Here is a 12017-nt window from a genome sequence, read left to right on the forward strand (position 1 = left end):
GTGGTTTAGTTAATCTACTAGTTTTGTCTAGACCAGCGCCATTCATAGTGAATTTGTCACAAAAAAATAACTAAAACTGCCTTAGAAGTCTTGTCAATTGCTCAGATTTCATTCCTTTGCGTCCGTCTGCTTTGTCTATCTGTGGCGTCATAGCAACCACTGCTGTTCATAGTTGAATATTGTCTAAAGGCATTCGCCACAGCTAACAAGTTATTCATTCTTTATTTTGCTAATGCATAATTTTTAGCTTTCTGCTTAGAAGACTGTCAGGTTGTAGCCTAACACGGCTTTGTTGTGTGAAATGCATTTGTTTTCTTTAAAAAGACTTTGAGTTTGCATGCAACTTGAAGTTTTTCTCTTAATAAAATTGGTAACGATGACCTTGGGAGAAACGCTTCAGAAGAACTGTCATAACAATTTGTTATGCAAAAATGGGTGTGGATTCTACGGAACATTAGAAAACCAGGGATACTGTTCGGCATGCTATAAGCTCATTGTGGGAGAGGATCCGCAAATAACAAAACCTAATCTCGACGCTTCTTTGGGTATTTCCTCTTTTATTAAATTCCTCAATCTTTTGAAGCTTTCAATGAATTAAATTGCTTTAGCATAATATGCTTATTATTTTTATTTATTTCTGAAATGATGCAGATGTCGCCAAATTGAGTTATTCTAAATTACAAAATGAACCAAATCCTGTAGAAGCTGTACCCACCCAGAATACTGCTAGACGCAGTTTATGTAAGCATTTATTGCTTATCTTACTAATAAATTTTTATTATCATTGCTTTTTTCGCAATACTGAGCGTTTTAGTGCCTAAAATTTTATCGAATAATAGAGTATTTGGCTAGGTACCCTCCACAAACTAGCCAATTAAGTCTTCCAGCAATGTCGATTTCAGTACAATTATGCATTCTTAATGCAGTTCATTTTGTACACTTTTCTGGGGAAAACAGAGTTAGGGGAAATGCTAATTTTATTTTTGGTACCAGCATTTTTCAATTTTTATTCACGTAGACACTAACTACTTTAAAACAATGGTGTCTTGTGATTCACAGAGTGTTGAATCGTGATCATTCGTGATATAGTCAAACTTGTAATTGGATACCCATTTCTGAGTTGCTTTCGCAGCACTGTTCAAGAGTTGCTCTCTTTAAACCTATCCAAGTAAGAGACACGGCAAGTTATCAGTTATGGCCACACAAAACACTGGTGTGTTTCTGTGCAAATTTGATTTAGCTATCATCAAGCGATATTAAAACATTCCATATTTATGGCCCACTTTTATTTCTTCTTGCCGTTTCAGCACCCAATGTCGTGCGCTGTGGGGTGTGCAACAAACGACTTAGCTTGATAGGTGAGTGGATCAGAGGATCATTTCGTGGCTGATATCTCATTCGTGGTGCAACTTTTTGCATTTTTTTCCTTGTTATTAGAGCAGGGCATTGTATGTGCCTGTGGTGGAGTTTTCTGTACCACACATCGCTTTGCCGACAGCCACAACTGCGCTTTTGATTATCAGTCGCACGAGCGGGAACGACTGCGCAAGGCCAACCCGACGGTATCAGGCGAAAAAGTGAGGAAAATTTGACATTCAACACTGCTTTAGCCCACCTTACTACTTCCATTTTGCACCTTCTACCTCCAGCCTTATTTGTGCGCGATCAGATTGTTAGATCAGCTTTTATAGTCTTAACTTCCCAACGCTATGATTTTGGTTGCTGTTTTTATGTGCATGCTCGTCTTTTTATTTGTCTTGTAAGGAGAAAAAAGATATAAGAAAAGGGGCTGTGAGCAAACATATATAAAATAATTCTGTTTTATGCATCTCATAGTGATCGATTTTGTCTTTTTGGCTGTGGATGACTGGCGACGGTATAGCGATGCCAACCGTATTTTAATTCTACACCCAACTTAAACAAACCTTTCGTGGGTGATCGTAAAACTACAAAAGGCATTTTTTGCTTGTCTAATTTGAAATATTAGGGTTGTTTGTGCAAAGTTGAGAATTAGTCCAAAATCTGATGCATGTTCTCCTTGAGTTTCTAAGTACCACTTACATGAAGAGAAGGTTGTCTAAGCAAGCTTTGGTAACACTAGCCATGGCGTGGCTCGCATTTCATGAACCAAATAAGTCATCTGCCTATTTGATCAGGCGTCTTGGTCCATTTGGTTGTCAGTGGACATAATCATTTCGCACAGAGCTGCGATGGTAAATGTCAGTTGTGGTCCGTTAGCATTCTCAAGCTCTAGTATGTTAGAATTATATTGTATTCATTTGATATACCGTTACAATGCTGAGTTGGCAGGACTACATCGTGCTACCACTTCGCGAGTTTTCTGAGAAGTACGGACAGCCTTGTCAGAGCTTTTACTCCGTGAGGGAATTCTACTGGCCTTTTAGATACCGCCTTTAAGAGAATGTGAAACCCAAAACAGAAGCTGATATGATGTTTTGAATCAGGATTCTTGAATAGTTCCCATTTGGCTAACCGTTGTTTCAAAACAGTCCCAATCCACGAATGGTGCTCCGAATAGTAGCAGAGGTTGAATTCTCATTTTTTCCTCCGCCTGCCCACGATTTCCTACTCTATGGTCAAGAGGATTAGTTTGGTGGTGTTTTGATGCATTGTTTGCAAATGAGGTTAAACAGGTTAGAGAAAATCTACAGAGGTGAGAGTTTGTATTTTATCAAGAAATTAGAGGTTTTATAAAATTTTCGGGATTTTTACCGGCTCGGTGGCCTGTCTTTGTAAAGTTGAGGTCAAGTAGGCACATGTTACAGGTAAGGTTGCATTTGGTGAATCATTTTTAATGTAAAATCCATCTTGCTAAGTTGAATGCATATATCTCGTACAATTTGGTCCCCTGGGGTCCCAAAAGGTGGTTGTAACAGCTTTACAGATTGTGGTTTTCATGAAAAAGCAAAACGCAAGGGCAAGTCGTACTTTGTCAAAGGGTTATTTTCACTTCCCGGGTTCATTGTTCGCATTTTTTCTGGCTATTTCTTAACAGACACAGCTTTACTGTTCTACTTAAGCATTATCGGTTTCCCAACCACTCGAAGTAAATGTGGGTAGCAGGGCTACCTGATGTTCCCTTTGCAACTGGTGCATCATTGGACAGTGTATTTGCATGTCTCCGCTAAGCGCTAAGGCCCTCCATTAAAGGTGACTTCAATGTTTAGACTAAAACACGCCTGAACGGTTGCCATCTCTTTGATATACCACAATAATGCAGCTTAGATGGTGCCCAAGAAACATAGTGAGCAGTGCTGAAGCACAACTTTTACCCTAAGACGGTAGCATAATCATCAATTTCGGTAATTCGATACAGCAGGATAGTCACATGTGATCCAACAGGATCCGAGTACTTTCCGACAATAGGCACCAAAAGTCAGTAGCTAGTTTGAAATTCTGTGCTTCAGCACAGATTGACTAATTCGTCTGGATGTGGTAGTGGGACGCACTGACACTTGAGGGTGATGGGTAACCGTCGAGTGATCGGCATTTCTGTCCAGCAATCCGCTTTAGCCTCCTTTAATGCATTTACAATGAACAAAGTTTAAGATTATTACCAAAGACATCAAGGTGGGTTTATGGCGGTACTCGAATGACAAAGATCGGTAGCGCACCCAATTTAGTTGCATGAATCCTTTGGTGTCCCTCTCCTCGAATCGGCCGTGTCGGCAAGAAAGATCGAGCTCTCTTCGTACCATTTATGCTACCAGCTTATACACATTGCCAATTTCCTTTAAGAGAGTTAAATTTGCTTTACAACACTTACCTTTGCTGGTGGATTTGGAGCGGCAAACTTGGAGAAGAATTGGTGATTTGGTAGTTAGGAGAACAAGAAGCCGATTCACATAACTACTGCCCAGTGAACAGACATGTGATGGGTGACAGCGTAGCCCGTCACGTTGCAGTACTTATTTCTCACAACAAGCTTGTTTCTACTTACACCCCAACAAGTAGCATATTTGTTTACGAAATGCACTTTTATAGGTAAATTGGTAGATTTGGGCTTGCACATTCACCTGTAGTTAAATATTATTGGCAAATGAAAAAGGGTTTCGCAAAGCTGTATTGACTAAGGAGACTCCTAAACACTTAAAAATCTCAAAATCTGCTCTTCAAATTGAGGGATTCATTCTAGGAAGCAGACGCATTTGGTTGCTTCGCGATTTCCGAAGTCTCGGCCAAGAATGCTCGATGGGTGGGCATGTTGTTCCACTAAAGAAAGAGAGGTTTATTCAAAATGTATATATATATATATATCTGTTTTAAGGAGAATTTGTTTTGTCCTACACAGACTCGACTGACTTGAGCAACCACCTACGGTTGATTATGAGAGCATAGATCCGTTTTGGAAGTTGGCACTGCCGGAATTGTGGAATGACAAATCTTATGCAAAAATGATCACTGGACGAAACATCTGTGGATCTGTGAAGCTAATACCTACTCTTTTGCTGCTAAAGTTTACATCTTTGAAGTCGACTTGATTTGGCAAACACTAAATCAACTGACATAAAATGCATGACATTTTGTATTGAGCATTTACTATGACTGGAATATATAGCCAGATGGCGAACAACTTAAATTGTCTTCAGCGAGATAAAAGAGGCAATAGACTGAATGGATAAATGAACCTAAGGCATAGTGAGGGTGATTGCCTAGACTATGGAACGTTTCTACAGGGGTTAAAGATAAGGTGAACGGGGGAGAATATGGCAATATCTCGTGGTCGCTCACAATCACATTTCTTTGCTTATATTTTTATTGACAGCCTTTATAGCCGTCTTACTACTGTTATAACCCAATTCTTTTTTATGCCCTCTTTTATAATTGACCACCTTTATTAAGTCTGTGCAATATTTTGTGAATTCCAGCTCCCAAGAACAACTTTGCCTTCATGTAAATGATCTTACAGGTTCCATTTCGACGAAACTATTAAAGATCGTGTTGCCTTACGGTACATGATAGCACTTGGAGGTGTTGGTAATGTAGCACTACAAGACTTTATTGAAGATGAAGGAAGAAAATAGTAGGATGGGAAATGTATTATAGACGAACAGAAGGGCTTGGAGGCTGCTACCATGGGCCGGAGGTCACTCTACCTGGCAGAGCTACAATAACCGGCGCCTTTAGTTCGCGTGTAACTACAATTGAGAGCGAATTATATGCCTAAGATTTTGTTTCTTGTTTTGGAGTCAATGGCGTCCACTCCATCAGAGATTCCAAAAACACATTCAAAAGAACGTTTTTTACACCAAAGCATCAATAAAAACGAGTCATGGCCTCCGAAACAACAAAATCTTAGGCATACATTTTACTTCCTATTGTCGTTGCTAGCGAACTGAAGGCGCCGGTGATTGTACCTCTGCCAGGCAGAGTGACCTCCGGCCCATGGCAGTAGCCTCCAAGCCCTTCTGTTTGTCTATAATACATTTCCCATCTTACTATTTTCTTCCTTCATCTTCAATAAAGTCTTGTAGTGCTACAGTAAGAGAGCTGCACACATCGATAGCAGTGGGTGTGGACCTCAAGACTTTCAGATGGCAAAATTACTTCAACAATTAGGTAAAAATCACCTTTTAACATCTCACTTTAGTGTAGTTTTGTGAGAATTTTCAGACAGGTGCTGAACATTCCACCTGAATACTGCATGGAAACATTGTGTTTCCATGGCTTTATCCTCCTCCTTCTCCTCCTTCATTTGGTTGAATGGCTTTGGAGAGAGACAGATTTGAAGAACAATCCTTCCTTATTATTCGATAAGAATATAATTTATTAGAAGACGGCTAAGCAGAGGGATTTGCACTGCAATCCAATCCAAGTAGTCAGGTCTGCTTCACTAGACCTACCGCAGAGAAGGTTTAGGAGGAAGTCAAGGCATTCCCATGACTTATTTAAGTGGGATTGCATGTGTACTAGGTTCTACAAATAAGGGAGATAAAATTTGTGAATCAAAGAAGGTAAATTCATGCTCATCAAACACAAGCCGCTCCTCATTTCTACCTTGGCTTAGAGAGGAGGAGAAAGGCATATCAGAGAAGCAGACATCGAGTGAGAGGGAGAGAGAATACGATTTCTATTTTCCAAAAGATGCTATGCATGGGTTAAAGCAGTGTTCCATCATAACCGGATGTCAAATTTGTGCTAACATTTGATCTGATTGCGAACACGTGGCCTAATGGTAAAGTGTTAACTGAATTTCCCGCCAAAGGGTGGTGAAAATAAGGCAAAATATATCCTTTAATGGCACGCCCTTCATTGGATAGCCTTTTATTCTTCGGCTATCAGTCACGAGTGGAATGTCCCTTTACTCCTTTCAAAGTTAAGATTTGAACTTCACATCGTCGAAATTTCGTAAATGCTTGGTGTTTAGGTTAAACTATCCCCATGCTTCATGCGCTCCTTCTGCCATCAGATATTAAATCTATGTGAGCAAGTGAACGAGCGTCAGTAGCCAAGATAAATGTGGAAGACTCCCGTGTAGTGTATGCGACAAAGACAATCAGGATGCCAGGTCTACTTTTCATTCAGTCAATAGGAATGACTGCTGCCCTGAAAAGTGGTTTTGTTCTTTTAGGAAATAGGCGAAGAATTAAAAAGACTGTCATGATGTTTCGGCTGAGGGGTTCTAGGCTTGTGGCAACCGTGTATACACAGTTATCACAGCAGATTGTTATTTGCTAGTGCGCACTTAAGAGGAGCAGAGTATGTTATTACAATGTATGAAATTAGGGACAGGCCGAAACAATTTTAGGCTGCCTCTGCCATTCACGGTGGCACTTATTTACACCAAAATTGGCATCCTTCTTGGTCTGCATCCACTTCAGTTCATTGACGGGCGTCAAAGCAGCATCTCAAGGGCAGCATTCCAAAGCCCTATAAAATGACCAATTTTAAGTCAGCTTGCTTCATATTAAGGATTTCTGTCCCTATGTGTGCTTCTGATTACATAATCAAAGTGTGTGTTTCATACAAGTGATTTCAGTTGCTAATCAACGGCCGTGATGACGAAGTCATGCTGCTGCTTTTGGCATGCAAGTTTGCAGGGGGAAATCGAATGAGCCATCTTTGAACTAAATAAGGTAAGATAAGAAGCTGAAAATTTCCCATCAATGTGCTGAGACAGAGGTCATAGGTCAAGTAAGGAACAGGGAGCATACTTTATAGGTGGGTAAGTTTCTAGCACATTTTTTCATAGTTGGCCGATTGCAGTATTTCCTGATTCACTATTCACAAAAGAACAAAAGAATAGACTCGACTACAAGCAAATTGCATGTCATAAGTCAGTCGGCATACTATTAACGTGTGGGGTTGCCAAATACCATGTAGCTGGTGTACATGGTCCTTGAGATTTAAACGCTCAGAGAAGCAATGACTTAAAGAGGGCAGAGTGACAATGTCACATCCAGATGACGTGATTGGTAAGCTTGCCGACAAGAATTATATTCGCTAGATCCGTGAATAAAACTTTGATGACTTGACAAAGTAGAGTGTTTTAGGTGGAGAAGACCTAAACTGGCTTGTACTATTTGATCCTGTATCAAGGAATGAAATATTTTTTGCACACAGGGATCACCTATGAAGAAAGCAGCCTCATTGACTTATACGATGGTGTGATTTGAAGTGCACGTCATCTGAGTGTCTTGAAGGGTAAAAAAGGTTGTGTTTTATTAAGCCACCAATCTGAGTCAATGTGTTACACATACAGATCGTAGCTGGTAAAACAGAATTGGATTTCATCTGGTTGGCTGTCACTCAAGTCGCAAAGCCGAATAGAGCTATCGCCTTCAAGGTAGAGACTTTCACTACCAGATCGAATTGATTAATTTGGCAACTGACAAGCAATTAAATTAGAGCATCACAATAAGGTTAATTTAGCCAATCATCTCTACGCCTTTCTTAATTCTACCTTTTAAAATCTAGATAAATTATTCTTTCGCTTGGAACTCATTTAAGTTCCATGAGGATTAAATGTGTACAGTAGCGCCTTCAGACATTCCTAAAGCCGAAATACGGCTTAAAACTCCAGTGAAAGAGGTATTCTGGTGCAGCAGAGGGGGCGGAGGGGTGTACTGGCATGGCTCAGAGGCCAAATCATCTGAGAGACGTAGAATGGGGAGCTAACAATTGACCTGTTCGCAAGACCAAGTGTTAAGCAAATACACCTATGCCCCCAAAATCGCCTTCCTTTAAGCACTCGGGCTGCGATGAAGGCCAAGGGGATGGAATTCTACTTTTCATGGTAAATTAAATGCGATTTTATTAGGGCGTCCGCCTAGTCAGTCAGCATGAGTAAAAAAGAGAGTGAAAGTACGGGGAAATGTTAAACGACTTGTTTGGTGGGCATTGCAAGATGGACACAGTTAAGTGAGGAGCGGTTGATCTAATTTTAAAAAATGAGATTGAAAAATTAAAGCACTAGAATTTGTTGTCTATCTACTCACTGATCAAAAAGGGGTCACACAAGAAAGCGGCATGTCACTTTAGTGTGACCTAGACAGCGTGACCCATTTTCTACTACTTTTCTTGACTTTGAAAACGTGCCACCTAGGTGCTCCACCAATGTACTTCAGCCGGGTAACCTGGCCTTCGGGCCAGTCCAGTAGCCATTCGGCCCTTCCACATGCAACCAGTGCATACGCTACCGGATTATTATGGCTTCTTTCGTCTTCAAAGCTGCCTGAGGGCACCATAATCGCCTCAATCACTAGTTCTTTAACGCTAAAAAAATTAGTTTAACTAGTCGTCAAGACCCTTAGTACAACGACTGAGCTGAAACACAAACGGACACATTGAGGTGTTTGCCTCAAGGTACCCACTTGATCCAATCTTCCAAGAATGCGAGTCGAAATAAATAAGGTGGGAGTTCCACGTTGTCAACAAAGTTGAGCAATGCAGAATACGCCTTGACAGAAAAGGCACTTTTTGCTTCCGGTTGCAATGAGCGTGAGGTCAGCAACTAATAACCATAGCCCTCCGCGACTTATCCGAAGATATAATGCTGGGACAAAATATGTATTGTTGACGTAAGGGGGCGATTATAGGTATTGGGAAGGCCCGGAGGGCAGACCGACCAGGAGGGATACAATAGCAAAGTCAATAAATGACCCTCTTCTAAATCTGAGAGTTAAAAAGCAATTACCGTATTATAAGGCACACAACACGAGTTCAGTGACAAATAAACAAAGAATTTTAACTTGTCAAGGCCACCAGTGTCAGGGCCAAGGGGTCAGCGAGGTTCGAACTTAAAAGGCTTATTCAAAACGTTAGTTAATAACATACACCACTTCAATTAACAAGACGGTGTTTCCTTTAAAGTAACTTTTACAACAAAAGAGACAAGACATTCAATCAAGGATACGACTTGGTACGGACCATGAAGTGGAGATATGGGCAGGTAAACACACCGCTGTACCTAATGAAATTATCTGCCTACATAATAAAAAACATGCCATCATCAGAATACGGAGTTAAAGAGATGATTCAGTAGCTTTCCAACTCCCCTCATTCAAGAGTTTTATACGCCTTGTTTGTGTAATGTGTTGGTTATTTGTTTAGCACTCTGATTTGGCAACAGACTAATTTGAGGCTCCGCTATTGGATGTCCTCCAGGCAGACTCGACTCCAAGCCAAGTCGCTAGCCCCTTAGCCCATCTGTTTACTGGCAACACATATTTTGCCTTAACATTTTGTCCTAACTTCACTTCAGCCGAGTCTTCGGCTCTACATATCCATCTACTTCACAAGGACCTACGAGCCAAGAAGCACACGGTGAGAGCGCATCATTATTCAAGTGGGACTACTAGTTGTGGGAAACACCCGCTTTGCCGTGTACAATGCATCTACTGTGAACAGGGAATCATGTTCCAGCTCCTCCTCCATCCTCTCCACCTATACTCCTATCATCTGTCCTCCTACTTCCTTCGGAATGGAAAACGAGAACTCACTCGTGTTCCACGGAACATGAAAGAGGCTTTTGTTTACTTCACAAGCTCCACCATCTCTACGTCTAGTCTAAGCAGCGACTCACACACTTGCAAGCTCATTTGAATAAGTCATGCGAATGCCGCCTTCCCCACCCATATATCCTTTCATGACAATGGATTTACTAATGGTAGCATCCGTTCCTTTTTCCCTCGGAGAATTGCAGGCATTGTCAAATTAACTCAAGGAGGTGGATTGAAGTGTGATGCTGCACAGATCTTTCTCCAAAAAATTTTCCTTTTCAGATTGACTTATAAATGAAGGGGAGGGAGGAGGCAGTGTCTTCACACTGGATCTACACAGTAGTGAGGTGGACTCAACAGTATAGATGACCTTGTCTAACCAACCTCGTCGTTCCAAAGGCGTGAAGGTAGAGATGAAAGCGAGAGACACTGAATCCATTCCACACGCTCCGGCGATTTGAGTCGCTCAGTGTGAATCAAGATCACATTGACATGTCATGTTAAATTGCACGATGAGGCGAAGAGCTTTTGCGAAATAGCCTTCTTCACGAAGTAGGAACTTAAGCTAAGGGTCTCGGTGGAACTCGTTTGATGATGCGCACACAACACGGACATGGTGAAGACGGCTTCGCCACAACCAACCCAACGAGACCAACACGAACGACCACCATCAATGCACAATTCCACCTGCAAAACAAAAAACCAAAACTCAATTTGCATAAAAACAAGGCATGTGTCGTCATAAATGCTCTCTCTCGTCAATCATCATCCATATGCACGAAATCTTAACGTCTACGTCATTGCCCTCTTCTAGATGCAACTTTCGACCTGCCTTTCCACACGACGATCAGGTAGACCACATCTTACTTGACATCATGTCCCTTTGCCTCTCTCCTCCACTCACTCTCATTTCAACCGACAAAAGTGTCCGCTACTTACTGTGGATATAAGTAGAGCCTGTGGGTAGTGGAAATCACAATGTCGCATTGTGTTGGCAGGAGTATATGGTTTGTCGACGAAAGCTTAACATTCGAAGTAAGATGCGTGAACTGTCACTCGACCATCTCTACCACCCCAACACTTTCATGAATACGGAAGGAGACATAATGATGCATCCGAATAAGTGTTGTCGGCATGCGGAAGGGCTGAGGAGCCACTGGCATGGTGCGGAGGCATAGCCACCCAGCAGAGGTACCATGGTGCAGCTCCTCAGTAGCCCCTTAGCCAAACAAACATGGAGCGTATGGCATATAGAGCAGTTCATGATAATAAGGTCTAGCCGCGTGTTATTATCTCTTACCAAATTATAGAGCATTTGGACGACAACAAGGAGTCAATGATTTGCCCTTGTGACCAAGGATTCCGCTTCGTTTGGGCGACTGGCGAATGACCACATTTTACATCCCCGGTTTGCAGATCTGCTGCCAAATTACATGAAGCTCAACGAAAAGTAAACTTCATGCACACATGAAATTAAATGCATTTCATTTCATAGCCTTCCTCTTGGCACTACGAGGTAGCACACAGTTTAAAGCAAAAGGCCTCAACTTGTGAAGCAATTCGTCAGGCTTCCGTAAACTCGACCTCATTGTCCACAACTGAGTTCATTCGGGTATATGTTTACGCCGCTTCAAATAAGCAAACAAAGTAGCTCCCCAAAGGTTGCTTGTAAGCCCGATGGTCAAGGAAACCGCCTCGCCTCGTTCAACCCATCCATCAGCCTGCCAGTGTCATGGCAAGTTAAACATCCAGTAAATACCATTAAACGAAGTAAAGTGACAATTGGTTTGCAGGGAAAATAAAACATTTTACTCGTGACACCATCAGTGGTGAGTGAATCGAAGTCAACGAACCTGTTTAACTGACCCAATGAAAAGTATTTACGAATTGCATCGTCAGCTCATTGAGTTGTCCATTGGCTGGATGCAGTATCCCAATTGCACAATTAGCTTGCTGCAGTCAAATGTGCAGCACAGTCGTGAATAAATGAGAAGAACCAACTCCATCAGACGACGAAGAGACAGTGTGGAATCACTGACGATGTGAATGTACATG

General features: G+C 41.6%; 1 protein-coding gene across 1 annotated transcript; it reads left to right on the forward strand. All coding sequences in view use genetic code 11, as the record gives it.

Annotated features, from left to right (window-relative positions):
• Positions 1-376: 376 nt before the first annotated feature.
• Positions 377-1592, forward strand: EGR_06630 (Zinc finger A20 and AN1 domain-containing stress-associated protein; the record flags this gene model as incomplete). The annotated part of the gene is made up of 4 exons (XM_024495879.1): positions 377-545; positions 652-741; positions 1308-1358; positions 1438-1592. The coding sequence occupies 4 exons, from the start codon at positions 377-379 to the stop codon at positions 1590-1592; spliced, it is 465 nt and encodes a 154-aa protein (XP_024349737.1).
• Positions 1593-12017: the final 10425 nt, after the last annotated feature.

The sequence above is a fragment of the Echinococcus granulosus genome (assembly GCF_000524195.1).
Source record: "Echinococcus granulosus chromosome Unknown EG_S00060, whole genome shotgun sequence".
NCBI lineage: Eukaryota > Metazoa > Platyhelminthes > Cestoda > Cyclophyllidea > Taeniidae > Echinococcus > Echinococcus granulosus.